Consider the following 22,859-nt stretch of genomic DNA (forward strand, 5'->3'; position numbering starts at 1 on the left):
AATAAAATTACCAACTTTTTGTGGACCTACCGAATTGACATATTATCCTAATTTTAATAAGATGAAATGAATATTATTAAAAAAATGTTAGAGACGTCAAAAATTTTGTTAAAATTTTCATCAAATATCTCACATCCACGCACCACCCGTATCAATATAATACAAGTTGTTTGGGATAGCCATAAAGAGTTGTTGATTCTCCCAACAAATAATGGCTATGTTTAGTTTACTTTTCTAAAATTTATTTCAGAAACTTTTTTTCCAAACAAAAACACTAATTATTTTTATATAATTTTATCTTTTTAGAAGGTGGAAATAATTTTTAAAAATTAAAAAATATATTTTTGATGTCTATTTTTATCAAATTAATTTTTATTTTTTAATTATTTTTTTCAAAAACTAATTTGTGAAATACAAAACATACACGGCCACAAGTTTTGGCCATGCTTGGTTATATTCTGAGATTATTTAAAAATATATATTTTTTAAAAATTAATTTTACAAAAATAAATATCAAAAATATATTTATTTAGCCTTTCAAAAACATAAAATTATATAAAAATAATTTCTAACTTTTAAGTTTTTTAAAAATTTAATTTCTGATTTTTTTTTTTAAAACCAAACTATAAATCACCGAAACCAAACAAATCAACCCAATTTTCGATTTGCCTATGTAAGAAAACCGTCTGCCAGAAGCAAATGGGGACAAACAAACTCTGCTTTATGTGACTGCCACTTGTCGGTATACTATCAATTTAAAACCGCCACGTGTCTCTGCGCAACTGAATTCTTGACCAGCAGGTAAAGCCACAACCACCTTCATCAAAAAGATGCTCACTCACACAACTTTAACACATATATACAAACAGTTTGAACACAGAGAGAGAAAGAGAGAGAGAGAGAGTGTGTATGTGCGTGTGTGTTAGGGTTTCTATTACGGAGTGTTTGGGAGCTGCATAGGAGGTTTCTCGGGGCCTAGAAAGTCCGAGAAAATGGCGAGAAACGGAGAGGAAGAGAACCCGCAGAGAGGTAACTCTGGTTCTGCAACCGCCGCCGTCAGGGTTAGAGCCAGAGCCGACCCTTTCCTGGTCGTTTGCCGATGCTTCAGCTTCATCACAGCAGTGGCTGCCATTCTTTGCATTGCTGTCAATATTCTTTCTGCCGTTCGATCTTTCAAGAACGGATCCGATGTAATCTCTCTCTCTCTCTCTCTCTCTATATATATATATATATATGTAATTCATGTATATGTGCGTTTACATGTATATTCATTCACTTATTGAGTTTTAGATTATTGCTTGTGATCTGTAATTGTAGATGCATTTTTAGGGTAATTGTTTTGTTGTGTGGATTATTTGTAGATATTTGATGGCATATTTCGGTGCTATGCGGTTGTGATTGCACTCTTCGTTGTGGTTGCCGAGACAGAATGGGTATTCATCATGAAGTTCTGGAAGGTTCATTTTCTAGTTTCTAATTTTGGATTTTAATTTGTCCCCCAAAAATATGAATTTCTATTAAATTTAACTTTTGAAGCGTTTTGCATCTGAATAACTTTTAGTTTTTACTTTCTTTATGTTAATTAAATTGCAAATGCTGTGTTTTCAGTTATTGCCTTTACTTAGCCAGTTAGAATTGATGGACCAACCACCAATCTTATTCTTGTTCCTTATTTTGCAAGATCAATTGGAGGAATAAAGGAAGGAAGTTTAGGATTTGGGATTGAATGAAATTTATATTTATAAAAATAAAAAATAAAAAAGTAGAGTATTTAGGATGCTGAAGGACTGCAGCACTTCATCTTTTTAAATCTTAATTACTGTCACCCCTTATAAGGATAAACAAAAATATTTTTAGTTTGTTTCCCTATTTATTCGAGGGGACCAAGCTTCATGAATAGGAACCATCAGGTCTGATATTGGCCTGGGCTATATAGGAACAATGAAAATATACTCGCTTGACGTCTTTATTCTAGGTGAATGTCGCGTTTGTAATGCTCTCTCTCTCTCTCTTTTTTTTTTTTTTTTTTTCTTGTGGAGTGTGGGAGGGCAATCCCCAGGATATACACATTCTAATTAGGGCACTGCAAATTAGAAACCAAATCTTATTTTATTTACAAAACATTCAGTTACAAATGTATACTTCAGGCTTCAACTATGAGCTGTAAGAAATCTCTCATTCCTTTTATCTCCATCTTTATCCAAAAATGCATAGAGGGATGCAATGCAAGGCCATCACTTGCATTCTCTAGCTAGCCATCCACCAGCTAACAAGGTGATTTAGGCATGTCTTGTGAATATGTGATGCTTTGACTCCATTCACTATTTTTTTTGATCTGTTGGTCCATGACAGTGAATAAGCAAGTGGTTATCTGGATTTCTATTTGGATTATACAAAATGCAAGAATGAGTATTACAAAACATAGCAATGGCAAAAATGCAAAATTAAGGCTGTGTTTGGAGAAACTTTTCAAATACATTTTCACCCATTGATTTAAGTGTGGTATTTGTTTTGAGTTTTCAAATTATTATTTCACACCCACTTTTGAAAACTCTTTTTCAGGCAGGAAAATTTGATTAACCCGGATGTCCGGCCGATTGACCGGAGTGTTTTTTTTTTTTTTTTTGCACTTGTTATTTTTATATTTTAAATAAAAAATATTTTCAAAACTTTTTTAAATTTTTTATGAGTTTTGAATAGGATTTTGGATTGTGTGTTTGGTTATGAGTTGTAAGTTTTTGAATCAAATAACTTTTCTAATTTTAAAAACTCAAAACTCTCTCCAAAACTCAATTCAAAACTCTTTTCAAAACTCATAACCAAACAAATTTTCTACACTTAAATTATAATTCCAAAACTCACAAACTCAAATACAACTTTATTCTCAAATCATATTTAGAAAACTCTACCAAACGCTACCTAAGTTCTTTGAAATGCATACATTCTTTTGACTTCCTACTAGAAAATACCTAATCTTATAGGGAGTGAACCCTAGATATTAACCCATAATTTTAATCAATCATTTATTTTCCACTGTCATACTTCCTAATTTTTATTTAAAATGGATACAGCTTTCATAGTCAAAGACTTTCACGCCATCTATGTTATACAATTGACAATTTTCTACTCAGGCCTACTGCATGAAATATAGTCATATTCTTTTTTATTTTTGAAAATATATTTTTTATATCCTTAACCCTTATAGCTCACGTTGTAGTTATTGGCGATTTGCCAAAATTTGGCAAATCATATGTTTGGTAACCCCTTCTTTTATAGCTCATGTCTACCAGAAATGCTGCCCTTGTCATTGTTATTGTTAACAAATCATATTATCTAACTTTAGATTTCAATCAATCATGTGCAGGTGTTGGAGTATTGGGCTTGTAGGGGTATGCTGCAGATCTTGTATGTTCTAATTTTCATTAAAGTCTTTTGCCTGTTCCTATCAACTCCTTTCCTTAATGTCCTGTTTAAAAAAACTGTGAACTGAATTATCACAGAATCACTACCATCAAGAATAAGAAAAACTGAATTATCATGAAACTAGTTAACTATTTACAGAAACTGTCAGTGAAGAATTTCCATCTTTACATGTGTGTGTGTGTGTGTGCATTTATTTGCCCCAGAAATTTTAGTTTTGTTTGTGAATCATAGGTCCTATTGTTGTTTTCAGCGTTGCAGTGATGACAAGAGCTTACCCTGAGGACTCTGGGGAGCGGGAGGAGCTTATTCTTCTCCAAAACATATCATGTTACATGCTTCTTTCTTGTGGTGTTGTTTACATTATTTCGGTATGTTAATTATTTTAATATTTCTTTGTTTTTGTTTTTTAAAGAATTGTTAGATATTCTCTTGCTGATTTGAATATGGTATAGAACCTTGCCATGTCACATGGCTAATTGTCATTCATATCTGAACTGGAATTGGATTTCTCATGGAATAAAACGGAATTTAAAGGAAGCGATGGTATTTACAATTGAATTTATTAACTTTGCTATTGTTTTAAAAGCCCTATTCCCAAATTGTACTTGAGAAAAATGTACTGGTCATTTTTTTCTTTCCATGGTAACTGAATTCTCTTGATTTTGATCTCATGTTTTGCTCACATCCAATGATATTGAAGAACTGAGGAAGAATGTTGTCTTTGGGGTTGGCCATGTCATCTTTTGGTTTTTAGTTTCCTATACAAGTAATTGTTGATTATGTCTAATATGTATTTCGAATTTTCAACATCAAATTCAGGGAATTTTATGCATTGGCCATTTCAAACGTGCTCGCCAGAAGAAAGAAGTTTCAAGGGACCAAGCTGTTAGGGATCTGCAGGTAAGCTAGCGTGTGCCTATATTTTAATGTCTGCAGTCGGTGTCCAAGATTCTTGTTACTTTGGTTCCTCTAGTTGATATCATGGTTTAGATTAAGCTTCTTGTGGCTATGACTCGTATTCTTCTTTGAATTGTTTTTTGAGTGGTGAGAAACATATATGACATTAAAATTATAAATATTAATTTAAATTAATATCTAGGTTACTTTTAACTGTAAGGCTATAACCAGTGCAGCGGTGGTTTGAATTTGTCAATAGTTTGAGTTCAGTTTTATATATGTTGATTTTCTTAGGAATATTATATATATTACTTGTCTTACCAATTTGCAGGAATTGGAGCGTCGTAGAGAGGAACTTGAAGCTTTGTTGTTAATTGACGAAAGAGTTTGAGACTCGAGACTAGGGTTAACCCAGAAGACTTTCTAGTGTCAAGCTTGAACTAGAAGCTAGAAAAGTGAGTTTTTCACTGCGGCCTGGAAATTCTTGTTTGTATATTTCGTCGTTTGTTCTAATAGAGTGTTGTTTTCTTTCTGGGACCTGTTCTTTGTAAAATTGTAGTTAGATTTTTGTGAAATAAACTAATGTTGTGCTTGGGTTTATAAATTTAAAATGAAAGGTGTTGACATTATTTATTCAAGGAGAATAGTTTAAATCTAGATTTGATAATTTAGATATAAGTTTTCAAGATTTATTGTGAGTTTTGTAGTGATGAATTTGTTAGGCAAGAATTTCCTACACCCAAAGTGAAGTGGAAAGTGGTGCATGGCAAAAACATGCACAACCAGTAATAGTCAAAAAAAAAAAAGTTAAAACGTTAAAGAATTATACAAAAAAAAGTCAAATATTTTATTTTTTTCTATTTTTTTGTACATTTTTTCATTAAAAAATTAAAAAATTATCTTAAACATATTAATTTTTTTACTTTGTATTTTAGTCAAAAAAATTATTAAAATAGTCTATTTCTAAACTTGCCAACATAAGAAAATGGTATATATATATATATACAAATTTCAAAAGGAAATTACATTCAAACCGATGTGACAAAGGTATGTTTTCAAATTATGAGTCACTAGATGGCAAAAAAGACATTTTGAAATAACGTAAAAATTCTCTACAATTCCAAGAATAGGAAATTGTTTTGTGAATTTATGCCAAAGATTTTTATATGTTCGAAAAATTAAGGCTAAGTTTGGGATCTTTAGAAAAAGTCAAAAAGCCAAAAAGTCATCAAAAAAGCCAAAAAGTTATCATATTTTCATGTTTTGGGCGGCCAAAATTGTGTCTGACCTAGGGAGGGTAAAAATACAATTTTACTCCTGTTTTTTTATCCCTTCCTCAACACAATACTATCCTTCACCCGAATATCCCCTTCCCCCTCTCTCTCTCTCTTTGTCTCTCTCTATCAGTCCGTTCTGCAGAGATAGCCACAAAAGGGGACAATCCGTCTGCGGAGATATCCACACCACCGATTGCCGGAGTTCCGTCGCAGCCTTCGCCGTGCAGCATCGCAACAGCCGTGGGGAAGTCCGAGCTCGACTCGATCGGAAATTAGCAGTAACCGACGGCTGTCGAACAATCCGTCGCCTAGATCTGTACCACTTCCGACCAGATCTACACCACGCCGGCCCGTTTCTCCCTAACTACAAGGTAACATCTCTTCCAAGCAAATTAATTTTCTCACTCTCGCTCTCCTTTCTCTGATTGTGTTCCAAAACTTTTCCTCTTTTCTACCTCTCTTCTTTTATCTCTAACACCGAAACCCTCTCTTCTCTCTACCGAAACCCTCTATGAATCCGAAACCCAAACCAGATCTATAGATCTGGTTGTAAGATGTTCATTTGGGTTCAACGATCTGTTTCACGATGTAAGCATCTCTCACGATTTCGGTTCGAAGTTCACAATGGACCCATCTCTCTGTGAAGATGGGTAAAAAGAACATCAGGGAAGAAGATGTTGGACCTTGCAAAAAATTTCCATGTATTTCTTTTTCTGCAATTATATTTGTGCTTTTTTTTGAGAAATTACTTGAAATTTTTCTGAAGTTGCATAAAATTCTTAATTGTCGTTGTTGTGATTGTTGTGTGTCTACGAATTGTTGTTGTAATTTTTGAATTTTGTTATGAAAAATTATTTTCTATTTGATAGAGTTTTGGTGGAAAGGATGAGGGTGGGACAAATGGAAGAAAGAAAACCAGTGGGATGCTGATCTGCAAGTTTTGGCATTATAGCATGCAAGTGGATTACTTTTTTTTGGCCCAAACTGTCATATTATGGGTTTCGTAGTTGTTTTTGCAACTCATTGGCAATGCTCTAACATTGCTAGTGTGTATGTCTTTGGCTAATTTAGCTCTGTTACACACGAATATATATATATATATATATATGTTTAGCTTTTGAACCAAAATATTTTCAAATGCTTCATCTGATGCCTTGTCGATTCCCAACAACTCTTAATGATGGATCTGCACCAGTTCACATACCATACTGAGGATCCTAATTCTTTCTATGTTTTTTTTATTTTTATAAATCTAAGATAATGAATTTCTACAATTTTTAAAGGTGAGCCTGCATTTATTGTTTGTTCTCTGATAATGATTCCCCGATTGTTTGTTCTTATCAGAATGAATCTTTTAGTTAATGCACACTACTTGTAAATACACTAATTGATGAGCTATTCTATGAACCATATTGTTCTAAAATTGAAGTTATAATATGCGTTGTTTTTATTAGTTTAATGGGTAAAAATATGCAGGATTTTGTTCATTTGTTTTTAATTTAAACTATCAGTTCATTTTCATTAACAAAAGATTAACAAAAATTGATGTTTGAACTATAAAACTCAAATTAAGAGTACTTTAACCTATTACACTATAATCTGCAGTCCCTTTTGGCTAATTTAGCTCTGTTTCACAAATCTTTATATGTTTTTTTTTTTATTCCTAGTATGAGTTTCAAGCTTTTCGATTTTTCACGTATACCATAATTGTTGTTGCATTGTAGTACGCAAATGGAGCAGTCCCAAACGTAGTCGACGCCTTCCAAATCTTTACGCAAGCGCGATACTAAACAGACGCAGCAGCAGTCTGCAAACGTGCATAAAGCAGCTTGGGACTCCGACACAGTGCGGATTTTTTTGGAACTTGTTATCAAAGAGTTGGACGTCGGTTTCAAGGGGAGCTTCCATACAATGACAATGCATGGATATAGAGCTGTAAGCAAGGCCTTTGTGGACCGTACAAATAAGCTGCATGACGTCAAGCAACTGCAGAACAAGTACGCGTCGCTGAAAAAGGATTGGCAGTCGTGGTCAAAACTGATGGACAGCAGGCATGGGCCAACCGGCATCAGTTACAATGAATCCACGGGTTTGATACAAGCATCTGACGACTGGTGGGCGCATTACGAAAAGGTAACATTTCCATTGAGTTTTACTTACGTCATTTACATGGATACTTAAACTGTTATTATTACAACTTTAACGATCAAAGTTATGTCAGATAAAGTTCTTCCTGTGGTTGAATAATGAATGGAAGGGGGAATATTATGATCATATTGGAATTATGTTGTCGGTGCTAGTTATTTGACCACGTATGTAATTATTAATTTAAAGCAAGGAGGGGGGACGAAATGGGGTTGCTGATGCATTGCGACTTTTTGGTGGGGTTAATGGTTTTCAGGACTTTTTTTGCTTTGGTATTTGCTTGTTTGGGTTGTCTTTTGGAATTAGGTCATTGTGTTTGCATACATTAGGTTTTTGTTGTTGACGTTTGCTGATCATTGTCAAGTTGATTTTTTTTCTTAAAGTCAAAACTGCATAATTCGGTACTGGAGGGTTAATAATTATTGCTGATTTGATAATGAGAAATGGGTATTGTAGCTTTAATTTTTTTCCTTGGCAGCAGAGTCACAAATTATGAATTTGGGGCATTCATTCAACATTTTTTTAATTGTTATTATTATTTTTGGGTTATTTCTTTGACTTTGAAAAGCCATCTTCAAGCTGATGTTGTGGGATAATTTTGCCTCTTTGGCTTCAACATTTGATAAGGATTGTTGTATTTTGAAGCATTACTTGAAATACGTTATTTGTTTTGTAAATTTACGTTGTTTTCTTGATCACATGACTCAGTGTTGCATTTTTGGCATTCTTTGAACTTTCTTTTTTTTAATACTTGATTTATCTTTCTCTGTAGATCAAACCGAACCTTAGTCATTTAAAATTGTTCTTGAAGCAAATGATTTATCCATTTCTTATTTGGGGCAAATTCAAAATTATTCGAATTGTGTTTGAGTCAATTACTGACTTTGGTAAATGACCCACGGCAATTTCATTATAATTCAAAATTATGCTTTGTTTAAAACTCTCATTATGCCCCCAAATTTGTGGATTCATGTTGGGATCTCTTTTTAAAAAAAATAAAATAAAAAAGGAGAAGAAGAAGAAAAGAATTTAAAAAATCTCATGTATGAAATTTGTATGGTAAGGAACTTTATAATTCTCCATTCATTTGAGTTGAGTTATTATTGATGGATATTTGCGTTACCGCATATAACACTTCAATGTTCGCTCATATTGAGTTGAAGGCTAACAGTACGGTTGACAAGAATATCACAACATCTTCCCTTACTTTTGGAAATGGATATTGTCATGGCTCCATAATTTTTGTATAGCAATTAAAAACTGAAGTGATATTTTTTTTTGTTTTTTTTTTTGCTTTTATGGTAAGCTCAGTGATTTAGGGATATTACGTTGAGTATTGAACTGTTTTGCTGGAGAAATGTGAGCAATGGGAGCGCGCATTGGAACAAACCAGATATGAGCAAATATGTTTTAGATCATTTATTGGTTGCCTTTAAGTCATTCACACAATCTTCCCTTACTTGAAAATGGATGTGATAACCCAACCCTTTAACCAGACCTTTAATTTCTATAGTCGAGCTTTATATCATATTGTCAAAACAGTGTCGACGTGTTACTATGCTGAAACATATTTTATGAGACTTTGAAAAGCTTTAGGAAAGCCAAACTTGGCTTTAGTTTGCAGTGTTGGTATGGTCCACATTGCTTACACAGATGCAAGAAATGTTCCTAAAATTGTTGCAACTGGGAAACCTGCCAGTTTGTAGAATCAGCTGCAACAATTTCGTGTATTACATCTCAAATGGCCTGACTTTGCGTAGCAGTCTTGGAGCATAAGTGGATATGTATCCAGCCATTATGACAACTAGTAATAATTGGTGAAGCATGCATGCTGCCGAATAGGATCAATTTCTGCTGCTATTTGTGTACTTAAGAATATAATTATATTAATTAGGATTGTCACCTTGATTGTCTTTCAGATCTCATTGTCATTAATTTCCTTTTCACTATGATTTCTAACGTTTCTACTGTCGGTAAAATGACTGTCACGACCCAAACCCGGCCCTATGGGTTTAGCACCGTAACCGGCCAGTAATCCGAGATTACCGAAGGCCTGCTTAACAGTAATCCAGTAAAACAGAGTACAGGGCCTGGCGGAAGCCAGTACAGTAAGTAAATAGTGTCCATTGAGCTGTGACAGTCTGTATGCAAAAAGGCTTTTCATGCATTCATACATAAACGGTACAGAACAGTAAGTACAATATTTACATCCATTCCAACTAGGGACTCAACCCTACAGAACATTACAGAAAACATTCCGTCTGTACAAAACAGTACGGTCTATACAAAATTTACAGTCACACAGTACAGGGACCTAATCCCTGTATAACAGTACAGTAAACAGTCAGGCTATACAGAACAGTTAGACAGTACAGAAGACAGGCGGGGGGAAAACCAACAAAACACCCCCAAGCCATAGCATGGCAACTCGGAACCTCGCAGTGAGGCACAAAGGCTGGCTTGACAAAACTGGAGTAACCCTGACGCCTCTAGCTGCGGTCTGGTGCCTGTACACCTACATATATATATGAGCAGTGAGCTAAAGCCCAGTGAATAACATAAAGCGTAAAGGGGTTTAGAATGAATGTCCTTACAGTAATAAAAACAGTTCAATTCAATCAGTATTTCGGTCATTAAACAGTCATATGTGGTACATCCATTAGTATAACAGTAACAGTAGATCTTGAAAGACCGAACAGTAATGATGGCCATCAGTCAGTAAACAGTAGTGGTTCCACGAGGGAACCGACAGAGATCTCTGTAACAGTAACAGTAACAGTAAACAGTAGGTGCTAAGGATGCCACAGTACAGTTCAGAAATAAAGGACATACATTCATTCAGTTAACAGTAATCAGTTCAGAAAACAGTACAATTCAGTTGTTCAGAAAATAATCATTTGTGAACATATCTTTACACAATCGTTACTCACAGAGTTCTGGGCTACAGTATGCTAGAGCGTGTCTCCCCAGTTGCCAACCCTACACAGTTCACAGGTTAAACACACTAAGCTACACAGTTGGGAAATCTCATAACTTAATCCCTAATTGCCTTGGTGTGTTCTACAATGATATCCTCATCAAGATGCCTTAAACTAGGCCTAAGAATGCCTAGGATGGAATGAGGATGCAAAAATACACTTAGAAAACATTTTGCAAACTTTACTGAAAATAGGGGCTTCGCTCGAGCGAGACTTTCTACGCTCGAGCGTAAGTCCAAAATCAAAGGCTTCGCTCGAGCGAGGAATCCTTCGCTCGAGCGGTCTGCAAAACAGTAAAAGTACTGGATGCTGAAATTTTACGCGCGATCGTCGCTCGATGGTCGCTCGAGCGGAGCCCTGGACAAAGGTGCTCGCTCGAGCGGGGAATCCTTCGCTCGAGCGAGGAAGCCAAATCTGGAATTTCCAGATTTGCCTCCCAAGCTCAAACCAAGCATTCAACCACTCCAAACTCGACCTCTTGGGCTCAAATTCTGGAAAACACTACTAAATTCAATGTATAACAAGATTCAAAGCTCAATTCATGAATTCAAGCCCCAAAGGTGAGTCAATTAAAACCATATTCAAACCCATTTTCAAGAACAACATTCAAACATGCATGAATGAGTTTTAACCCAAATTGAAGCTCCAAAGCTTGCTCAAATGAGCTCATTTCTTTCCAAAACCAGATGAAAACATGGTCCATAACAACAATATGAGCATGCATGTACCAATGTCCATGTAATCAACCTCAAAATGCAACAATACCAACATGCATGCAAGAAATGATCTTCAATCCATCATTTATGGACCAAATCATGACTTAGCTCTACAAATTAACATGAATCATACAAGAATGAACTCAAGAACAGCAACAAGAAGATGGATGTCCTACCTTAGTCTTGTAGAATTAGGAGTGAGGGAGCTCAAATATGCAAATACACTTCAATTACCAAGCAATTCTACCAAGTTCCAAGCAATGCAAGATGAAACTCACTCTCTCCCTCTCAAGGTCGGCTAAAGCAAGGAAAATGGCTGATCAAAATGTGTTTTGATTCAAGTATAAGGCTCAAGTGTGTGTATATGAGATAGTGGCAAAATGGTAAATATGGCAAACTCTTTAATTGGCTTATTTTAATCTAATTTAATCATACCTAATCAGTTTTCAGATAAATATACCATAAAATCACATTAATTATGAGGGTCACGGAACATCAATCGGTTTCTAATTCGGCCGCCGATAAGGCCTTCAATTAGCAGTTTAAACATATAAACATGAACAGATAATCAGACAATCAAACAGATAGAATGCAATTAACTAACATATACTCAGTTAATTCAGATTCCAATTTCAATCAGTCAGTTCAGTACTTTACTCAGTTCAATTATCAGTCAGTTATCAGTTATTATCCGTTTCGTTTAACAGTAATCGGTGATTATCGGTAATCAATCAGTCCCTAATCAGTAAACAGTATGAGGGTTGTTACAGTCTCCCCTCCTTATAAAGAGTTTAGTCCTCTAAACTCGAGTTACCTTCATTCTGGAAGAAAACAGGATTCAGTGGAAACAGTTCGGGATATCTTTTGGCCATGTCATCTTCCCTTTCCCAAGTGGCATACACGCCACCATGGTTCTGCCAGTCAACTTTCACTAACGGGATCTCTTTGTTCCTCAGTTTCTTGATCCGTCGGTTTACAATCTGTATAGGCCGTTCCTCGTAAGTGTAGTCATCACTCAACACTATCCGAGCAGGCTCAATCACATGGAAAGGATCCCGGAGATAATCTCTTAACATAGAAATGTGGAAGACATTATGCATGTGTTCCATTTCAGGAGGGAGCGCAACTTGATACGCCACCGGATTGATTTTCTCAATAATCTCGTATGGTCCGACGTATCTCGGTGCTAGCTTGCCTTTGACTCCGAAACGAGTCTGGCCTTTCATTGGTGTCACTTTCACAAAAACGTGATCACCCACTTCATACTCTCTGTCCCGTCTTCTGACATCTGCATAACTTTTCTGTCTACTCTGTGCAGTTTTCAGTTTTTGCTGTATCAGTTTCACTTTCTCAGTTGTTTCATACACAATCTCGGGCCCAAGCAAAGGCCCATCTCCAACTTCTGCCCAGCAAATTGGAGACCTACATTTCCTGCCATACAATGCCTCGAAAGGCGCCATACCTATACTCGAATGGTAGCTGTTGTTGTAGGCGAATTCAGCTAATGGCAGATGACTTTCCCAGTTTCCCTGAAAATCAAGGACACACATTCTCAGTAAATCCTCCAGAGTTTGGATGGTCCTTTCTGATTGGCCGTCTGTTTGAGGATGATAGGCACTACTCAGTCTCAGTTCAGTACCCAGTGCAGTCTGTAGGCTTTGCCAAAACCTCGATGTAAACTTCGAATCCCTGTCAGAAATAATAGACACAGGCACTCCATGCAGTCTTACAATTTCATCAATATAAATAACAGCCAATTTGTCCGCGCTATAGATTGTCTTGACAGGTAAGAAGTGAGCAGATTTGGTTAATCTATCAACAATAACCCAAATTGAATCCATACCTTTTCTGGAGCGAGGTAATCCAACGACAAAATCCATCGTGATATGCTCCCATTTCCACTCTGGTATGGGTAGAGGTTGCAATAATCCGGCAGGTCGCTGATGTTCAGCTTTGACCTGTTGGCAATGAAGACATTTGGATACAAAATCAGCAATTTCTTTCTTCATTCCCGGCCACCAGAAATTCTGTTTCAGATCTTGGTACATTTTCGTATTCCCCGGATGGATAGACAATTTCGAATTGTGGCCTTCTTGCAGAACTCTTCTTTTCAGTTCAGTATCATTTGGTACACACAGTCTTTCTTGAAATTTCAGTACATTATTCTCAAATTTGAATCCCGGTCTCGGTTTAGATTCTCTTTCTTCGATGATCTTCTTCAAGAAGTCATCCAGTTGCTGTTTCTCTTTAATCTCTTCAATCAGCGCCGGTTGAGCAGAAATAGCAGCTAAGGTTCCACCTTGTTCTCTCAAAACAATTTCAACTTCAGATTTTTCAAGGTCACAAAGCAACTCTTTCTGTCCTGTAAGCAAACAGGCTAAGTTTCCAATCGATTTCCGGCTCAATGCATCGGCAACGGTATTGGCTTTTCCTGGATGGTACAATATCTGTAGGTCATAGTCTTTAATCAGTTCCAGCCATCTCCGCTGTCTCATATTTAGTTCTTTCTGTGTGAAGAAATACTTTAAGCTCTTGTGGTCGGTGTATACTTCACATGTCACCCCGTACAGATAGTGACGCCAGATTTTCAGTGCAAATACTACTGCAGCAAGTTCCAGATCATGGGTCGGGTAGTTCTTTTCATGTGGTCTCAGTTGACGGGAAGCATAAGCAATAACCTTCCCATTCTGCATTAAAACACATCCCAAACCCTTATGAGAAGCATCACTAAATACAGTATAACCATCCGTACCTGAAGGTAAGGTAAGAACCGGTGCAGTCACTAATCGAGTTTTCAACTCCTGGAAGGCAGATTCTCTTTGGTCAGTCCAGTCAAATGATGTCCCCTTCTGAGTTAACTGAGTCAATGGTAGGGCAATTTTGGAGAAATATTTGACAAATCTTCTGTAATATCCAGCCAGTCCCAAAAAGCTTCGGACTTCAGTCACATTGGTCGGTCTAGGCCAGTTCACTACAGCTTCAATTTTCTGCGGGTCAACAGAAATTCCATTTTTGCTAACAACATGCCCCAAAAACATAACACGGTCAAGCCAAAATTCACATTTAGACAGTTTAGCATACAGTTTCTGTTCTCTTAAGGTTTGCAGGGCAAGTCTCAGATGATGTTCATGTTCTTTTATACTTTTGGAGTAAATCAATATGTCATCAATAAATACAACAATAAAGTCATCAAGGTACGGTTTAAAAATTCTGTTCATGAGGTCCATAAAAGCAGCTGGTGCGTTCGTGACTCCAAAAGGCATAACTAGAAATTCATAATGTCCATACCTTGTTCTAAAAGCAGTTTTATCAATGTCTTCCGGTTTAACCTTCAGTTGATGATACCCCGATCTGAGATCAATCTTAGAAAACACTTGTGCACCCTGTAACTGATCAAATAAATCATCAATGCGTGGCAATGGGTATTTGTTCTTTACAGTTACCTTATTCAGTTCACGGTAGTCGATGCACAGTCTCAGTGAGCCATCTTTCTTCTTGACAAACAAAACAGGAGCACCCCATGGCGAAGTGCTAGGTCTGATAAACTTTTTGTCTAACAGTTCTTGTAGTTGCACTTTCAGTTCTTTCAGTTCAGTTGGAGCCATTCGGTAGGGGGCTTTAGAAACTGGTTGTGTTCCGGGAATCACATCAACGGTAAATTCAATCTCCCTGTCAGTCAAATCTCCTGGAAGATTATCTGGAAAAACATCTGGAAATTCTCTGACTATAGGAATGCAATTCACATCAGTTTTAACGCTATCATCAGTAGACACAGTCAGTACAGAACACAGATATCCTTTACATCCCTTTCTAATCAGTTTAACAGCTTTCATAGACGAAATCAGATACGGAGGAGGTACTACTCCACTCCCATTAAACACAAATTCAGGCAAACCAGGTGGACGAAAAACAACTTGCTTGGTCACACAGTTAATAGTGGCATGATATTTTTGTAACCAATCCATCCCCAATATTACGTCAAAATGATCAATGTTCAATGGCAGTAAATCAATAAACAGATGCATATCCCCAACAATGATTTCACATGCGGGGTACATATAAGCACATGTCATGGATCCCCCTACGGGTGATGATACGGCCAGCAGATAGTTCATAGGTTCTAAGGGTCTATTCAATTTCCGTGAGAAAGCATGCGATACATAAGAATGCGTAGACCCCGAATCAATTAATACATATGCATTTTGTGCACAAATAGAGAGAATACCTGACACAACGGTCTCGGTATTCTGCACATCTCCCGGTACTAGTGCGAACACTCGGCCTTGCTTCACAGGCTCTTTCCCGGTAGCTTTAGGGTTAGGCTTTGGTGGAGCATTTGATGCTGCTGCGCTCGGTGCAGCTTTACCACTGGCTTGTGGAGCAGAGGGGCAGTCTTTAACCATGTGGCCCACCTTGCCACACCTGTAACAGGCTCCAGATATTCTGTAGCAGACCCCCTTGTGCTTCTTGCCACACTCCGGACAGGGTGGTATGAATCCACTCCCTTGACTGGGGCTAGTTGTCGTCCCCGTATTCTGTTTCTTGTTGGCTGGGTTGTGCTTGCCTTTCTTGAATTTGAAACCCTGCCTTTTTCCATGCCATTCAGTTGTTGGTGTTTCAGATTGTTTCACCGCTGCAATGTTCGACTCGGCCATCAATGCCCGGTCGAGAACACCCACAAAAGTCGGTAACTTCAAAACATTTATCCGGTCAAGTATTGCCACATTAAGGCCACCTTCAAATTTCCTGGCCTTCTTATATTCAGTATCCACCATATGCGGTGCATATCTAGCAAGCTCAGTAAATTTCGTCTCATATTCCGCAACAGTCATTGTGCCCTGCTTCAGCTGTTCAAATTCAGTCACTTTTCTATCCCTAACACACTGAGGGAAGTACTTTTCAAAGAAGGACTCCTTGAACTGAGCCCAAGTCATAACAGTGTTTGTTTCACGGATTAACATCCACCACCTTCTAGCCTCTTCTTGTAGGGTGAAGGTAGCTAACAATACTTTGTTTGCTTCCGAGCACGGAAACACTTCGAACAATTTTTCTGTTTCCAGAACCCAAGCTTCAGCTTTTAACGGTTCAAGGCCTCCCTGAAAGGATGGCGGTTTTATCTTGCTGAATTTATGGGTGAGAGCAATAATATCCCCATCATCCACATTCGCATTAGGTTCCGGCTGTACTGGAGGAGGAGGAGGTGGGGGCGGTTGGTTCTGTTGTTGCTCAAGTCTAGTAGTTATCAGTTTTATCATTCTTTCCATTCTTTCCATTCTTGCCTCGGTGGACGAGGATTCAGGTTCATTTGCATTGTCCATTTCACTATAAGCAGTTATAACAGTTTTAAACATAAGCAGTCATTTGTTTACCAGTTTAACACATTGGCAGATATTCAGTCATAACGTAATCACACACTTAACATGCTCATGAGATGCCCTAATCACTTTCTAGGACACCCTATAGCTCATTTGGACACGTGTGTGCGGTATAACTCGTGGTTAAGTATCGCTCTGATACCACTCTGTCACGACCCAAACCCGGCCCTATGGGTTTAGCACCGTAACCGGCCAGTAATCCGAGATTACCGAAGGCCTGCTTAACAGTAATCCAGTAAAACAGAGTATAGGGCCTGGCGGAAGCCAGTACAGTAAGTAAATAGTGTCCATTGAGCTGTGACAGTCTGTATGCAAAAAGGCTTTTCATGCATTCATACATAAACGGTACAGAACAGTAAGTACAATATTTACATCCATTCCAACTAGGGACTCAACCCTACAGAACAGTACAGAAAACATTCCGTCTGTACAAAACAGTACGGTCTATACAAAATTTACAGTCACACAGTACAGGGACCTAATCCCTGTATAACAGTACAGTAAACAGTCAGGCTATACAGAACAGTTAGACAGTACAGAAGACAGGCGGGGAAAAACCAACAAAACACCCCCAAGCCATAGCATGGCAACTCGGAACCTCGCAGTGAGGCACAAAGGCTGGCTTGACAAAACTGGAGTAACCCTGACGCCTCTAGCTGCGGTCTGGTGCCTGTACACCTACATATATATATGAGCAGTGAGCTAAAGCCCAGTGAATAACATAAAGCGTAAAGGGGTTTAGAATGAATGTCCTTACAGTAATAAAAACAATTCAATTCAATCAGTATTTCGGTCATTCAGTACAGTAAACAGTCATATGTGGTACATCCATTAGTATAACAGTAACAGTAGGTCTTGAAAGACCGAACAGTAATGATGGCCATCAGTCAGTAAACAGTAGTGGTTCCACGAGGGAACCGACAGAGATCTCTGTAACAGTAACAGTAACAGTAAACAGTAGGTGCTAAGGATGCCACAGTACAGTTCAGAAATAAAGGACATACATTCATTCAGTTAATAGTAATCAGTTCAGAAAACAGTACAGTTCAGTTGTTCAGAAAATAATCATTTGTGAACATATCTTTACACAATCGTTACTCACAGAGTTCTGGGCTACAGTATGCTAGAGCGTGTCTCCCCAGTTGCCAACCCTACACAGTTCACAGGTTGAACACACTAAGCTACACAGTTGGGAAATCTCATAACTTAATCCCTAATTGCCTTGGTGTGTTCTACAATGATATCCTCATCAAGATGCCTTAAACTAGGCCTAAGAATGCCTAGGATGGAATGAGGATGCAAAAATACACTTAGAAAACATTTTGCAAACTTTGCTGAAAATAGGGGCTTCGCTCGAGCGAGACTTTCTACGCTCGAGCGTAAGTCCAAAATCAAAGGCTTCGCTCGAGCGAGGAATCCTTCGCTCGAGCGGTCTGCAAAACAGTAAAAGTACTGGATGCTGAAATTTTACGCGCGATCGTCGCTCGATGGTCGCTCGAGCGGAGCCCTGGACAAAGGTGCTCGCTCGAGCGGGGAATCCTTCGCTCGAGCGAGGAAGCCAAATCTGGAATTTCCAGATTTGCCTCCCAAGCTCAAACCAAGCATTCAACCACTCCAAACTCGACCTCTTGGGCTCAAATTCTGGAAAACACTACTAAATTCAATGTATAACAAGATTCAAAGCTCAATTCATGAATTCAAGCCCCAAAGGTGAGTCAATTAAAACCATATTCAAACCCATTTTCAAGAACAACATTCAAACATGCATGAATGAGTTTTAACCCAAATTGAAGCTCCAAAGCTTGCTCAAATGAGCTCATTTCTTTCCAAAACCAGATGAAAACATGGTCCATAACAACAATATGAGCATGCATGTACCAATGTCCATGTAATCAACCTCAAAATGCAACAATACCAACATGCATGCAAGAAATGATCTTCAATCCATCATTTATGGACCAAATCATGACTTAGCTCTACAAATTAACATGAATCATACAAGAATGAACTCAAGAACAGCAACAAGAAGATGGATGTCCTACCTTAGTCTTGTAGAATTAGGAGTGAGGGAGCTCAAATATGCAAATACACTTCAATTACCAAGCAATTCTACCAAGTTCCAAGCAATGCAAGATGAAACTCACTCTCTCCCTCTCAAGGTCGGCTAAAGCAAGGAAAATGGCTGATCAAAATGTGTTTTGATTCAAGTATAAGGCTCAAGTGTGTGTATATGAGATAGTGGCAAAATGGTAAATATGGCAAACTCTTTAATTGGCTTATTTTAATCTAATTTAATCATACCTAATCAGTTTTCAGATAAATATACCATAAAATCACATTAATTATGAGGGTCACGGAACATCAATCGGTTTCTAATTCGGCCGCCGATAAGGCCTTCAATTAGCAGTTTAAACATATAAACATGAACAGATAATCAGACAATCAAACAGATAGAATGCAATTAACTAACATATACTCAGTTAATTCAGATTCCAATTTCAATCAGTCAGTTCAGTACTTTACTCAGTTCAATTATCAGTCAGTTATCAGTTATTATCCGTTTCGTTTAACAGTAATCGGTGATTATCGGTAATCAATCAGTCCCTAATCAGTAAACAGTATGAGGGTTGTTACAATGACCATCACTTGCCACAAATTATTATTGATGGATATTTTGTTTTGTGTTTTCCCCAGGTTGACAAGAATGCGATCAAATTCAAAACAAAACCGTTGGAGCACATGGACCTCATGCGAAGGGTGTACGAAGGCGCCACGGCAACCGGAAAATATGCATGGACACCAGGTGCAGCGTTCGAACCTGTGGCAACTGATGACGGTACTTCGGCAGCGCTTGAAGAAGACTGCGAGGACAACAGCGGGTTACCCCCTTTCCAGCCTTCTGCGCAGCATGAACACACTGTGCACGACACTGTTGCGCAAGAGGATGCCACGCCGGCAACTGTGCATGCTGCGTCATCGGGAATTAACGCTGACGACACACCAACAAGTGGCAGGAGCAAACGCAAGTCGCCAGGCCCAACACACCCACAGCGGAAAAAATGGCAGAGTGAGGGAGCTTCTCTGTTGGCGAGTAGTATGGAAAACCTTGCATCCTCCGTGAAATTACAACAACGACAAATCCGCGTCTCACATGAGTACGCAGATTCGGCACAGTCCCTCATTCAGAAGTGTATCAGAAGGTTGTATTCGCTGGAAGGGCTCGATCCGCAAGACCCGCTAGTTCCTTTTGCTCAATCGGTACTTGACAACCCGGCAAATCAAGCCTTAATGATGGAGATTCCTACAGACGCGGCTGTCATTGCTTGGTTGCGAACGAAGAAGTCCCGTGAGCAATGCATCGGTGGCCCATCAGCAGCAAATTCTGGAATGGGTGGTGGCTGGTTCTGAGACAGTCCAGCAAATAAGTTGTCTCTTTGTTAATGTTTATGTGTGGCTTCTTTATCCTTTCTTCCCTCCCAAAAAATATTGCATTATTTGTGGAATTTTTAGGACATTATCAGTTGATATAATATTTGTGTGATGATGTTGATGTTATACTATGTGCTTGTTGCTGCCTTTTAAATTTCGTGCATTTTTTAGTAAGCAACTGTCCAATGAAGCAACAGTCCAATTAAGATCTTGCTTTAATTCCATTAGCAGTTGAGAAGTGTTTTTGTGAGTTCATCTCTCTCTCTTTCTCTCAATTTTTTGTGAGTTCAAGGTGATCTTGGAGGGGTTAGTTGACAAAAGTGAAGGCCTAACTTGTTCATGTAAGGAAAATGAAATGACCACACATGTTGTAGAGTTTTGCACTTTATTGTGAGTTTGTGACCTATCTCCATCTCCATGTTTGATAAATATCAGTTCTTTCATAATATCTTATGATAGAATTGGATATAATTCTCATGTGAAAAGATATTGTCCAATTTTATGATTGAGATTCTGTGCCCTTGAAATGATTTTAAAAGTACATATATATATAGAAAGCACAATTCAAAATAGATTTTTAAAACTTTGTTAGGTATATTGATTTTAAAAAATGCTCATAGATATATAAAATTAAGGGCTAAAATTCTCTCAAATTCAAAATATAAATTTAACCGTCACGATGAGGCTTATGAGGCTCACCACAGGTTTTACTTCGATAATCCAAACCATTTATTTTGTAAGGCTCTTCATACATATCATCTATGGGGGAAAAAAAAATTGATCCGATAATCGTAACATTTTTATTTATCATGTTTGTCGTAAAAAAAATGATATATTTTTAAAAATATACTTATCGTTCATTTTTTCGAAAACAAATGCGATAAAATGAAAGATTACGATTATTAAATAACCATTGTTTTCTTTTATGAATAATATACATAAAGAGCCATATAAAATTAACAATTCAAATTATCAAAACAAGACTTGTAGTGAGTTTAATGAGTCCGAACATGACTGTCGAGTTGAAGCTCAACCCATTACTATTAAAGGCAAATACTAATGTGTATCCCTTTTTAATATTGGAATTGAGATCAATAATATTTTGAAAATAAATGAGAAAGTTAAAAAAATATATATATTAATTTTTAGTAAAAAGTAGATTGAATTAAGTAGTAAAAAAAACACAAAATTAAATATCTATATTACCACCCAAAAAAAGAAAAAGAAAAAAGAAAAGTGTTAAATTACCAAATTGTTAAAAAAAAAAATAAAGGAAAAAAAGCTTGCATTTGGTAAATCAAACTATTTTGTCCCAACGTAAAGGCCCATTATCCAATTTCTATTGTTAAAAAGTTAGTAAAAAACATAAATTAGCATTTGCCCATACAATGTATATTTTATATTTTTGGAAGTGTTGTCAATTTGCTGTAGCACTTTTGGAAAAATTGTCAACAAAGGTTTGAGTCCATATACTAGGACCCACAACACTGTGAACATACCACAGACCAATAATTTGGCTTTAAATTCGTGCATTGATGTAACTGTATTGTCGGCACAATATACACTTTCGTATACACCAATAATTTGGTGGCTTTCTTACGCACGCCCCCAATAATTTGTGTGTTGTCCAATCTGCATGGACACCACGTGAAGTTGTTGTCCTTCGTAATTTCAAAGGACCCACTTTCAAAGAAGAGAATCCCTTTCTGTATATAAGACCACATGCTCTTCTTCCATTTCTGTATATACACCACAAATCAGTTGAAACTTTGGCTTCAAAGGTCCGAGCACAATCTTCGTTCATCTCATCTTTCATTTTTTTATATAACACCACAAATCAGTGTGGTTGTCTCATTTTTTACCCTCGGCCCAATTTGCTTCTTTTATTGTCCGAAGTCATTATACTTTTGTTGATAGGCAGCCTCGTTTTTTTTTTTTTAAACCTGCTTGGCTCTTTATATTTTGCGTTATAAGTTTCCAAAATGGCAGACGACACAGGTCCTAGTTACACTGCGCCCAGAAATGCATCCCGGGAAGCTGTCAATGAAATTGCACGGGAAATGGTGGTCGAAACTGATCACAACTTGCTAGAGGCATATAACAGTGTAGCTACATATTACTACAACCATTATCATAGAGTACCTCGAAATACGTCAATACTTTCGGGACGTTTATGGATGTATGAGTTGTTTAACGGGCACCAAGGCCGGTTTGAAGATGCTGTCAGTATGTCCAAACCAGTGTTCTTGATGTTATGCGAGACTCTTCATAGTTTTGGATTGACACTGCCACAGCGGGAGCATGGCGTTCCGCTAGAAGAGAAGGTAGCCATTTTCATTTGTGCATTGCAGGGAATGAAGTTGAAAGATTTGCAAGAACGGTTCCAACACTCGAAGGAGACATTGTCACGGCATTTCCATGAGGTTTTGAAAGTTATGATACCGTTCACAGCGGTTCATAGTAGGAGTCTTACGCCAGAGCAAGTGCAACAGGGGGGCCACCCGCATTTACAATCGCAACGGCGATACTGGCCATTCAAGGTGACACTGTTTCACAAAATTTTAAATATCACAGTGACGACATATACCATGAACTTTTATTTATACTTTCTGCGTAATG

At 37.5% G+C, this 22,859-nt stretch overlaps 2 protein-coding genes across 2 annotated transcripts; both read left to right on the plus strand.

The window, feature by feature from the left end:
• The first annotated feature begins 645 nt into the window (after positions 1-645).
• On the plus strand, positions 646-4,958 carry LOC114278262 (uncharacterized). The gene is made up of 6 exons (XM_028220273.2): positions 646-1,190; positions 1,362-1,457; positions 3,365-3,405; positions 3,674-3,791; positions 4,243-4,323; positions 4,652-4,958. Exons 1-6 carry the CDS (start codon positions 993-995, stop codon positions 4,709-4,711), a joined length of 594 nt encoding a protein of 197 aa, XP_028076074.2. The 5' UTR covers positions 646-992; the 3' UTR covers positions 4,712-4,958.
• Positions 4,959-7,508: 2,550 nt separating this feature from the next.
• On the plus strand, positions 7,509-20,463 carry LOC145807605 (uncharacterized). The gene is made up of 2 exons (XM_082906085.1): positions 7,509-7,730; positions 19,506-20,463. Exons 1-2 carry the CDS (start codon positions 7,509-7,511, stop codon positions 20,217-20,219), a joined length of 936 nt encoding a protein of 311 aa, XP_082762211.1. The 3' UTR covers positions 20,220-20,463.
• The last annotated feature ends 2,396 nt before the right edge of the window (positions 20,464-22,859 follow it).

This window comes from Camellia sinensis, chromosome 2 (genome assembly GCF_055761805.1).
Source record: "Camellia sinensis isolate YWXY chromosome 2, ASM5576180v1, whole genome shotgun sequence".
Lineage (NCBI taxonomy): Eukaryota > Viridiplantae > Streptophyta > Magnoliopsida > Ericales > Theaceae > Camellia > Camellia sinensis.

What these genes read in the sequence shown, in the direction of transcription:
- LOC114278262 (XM_028220273.2), top strand. Translation starts at nt 993, where the DNA reads ATGGCGAGAAACGGAGAGGAAGAGAACCCGCAGAGAGGTAACTCTGGT. An exon ending in TCATCATGAAGTTCTGGAAG is followed by an intron (nt 1,458 to 3,364) that starts GTTCATTTTCTA and finishes AATCATGTGCAG; the next exon opens with GTGTTGGAGTATTGGGCTTG. An exon ending in GTGTTGTTTACATTATTTCG is followed by an intron (nt 3,792 to 4,242) that starts GTATGTTAATTA and finishes CATCAAATTCAG; the next exon opens with GGAATTTTATGCATTGGCCA.
- LOC145807605 (XM_082906085.1), top strand. Translation starts at nt 7,509, where the DNA reads ATGACAATGCATGGATATAGAGCTGTAAGCAAGGCCTTTGTGGACCGT. An exon ending in GGTGGGCGCATTACGAAAAG is followed by an intron (nt 7,731 to 19,505) that starts GTAACATTTCCA and finishes TGTTTTCCCCAG; the next exon opens with GTTGACAAGAATGCGATCAA.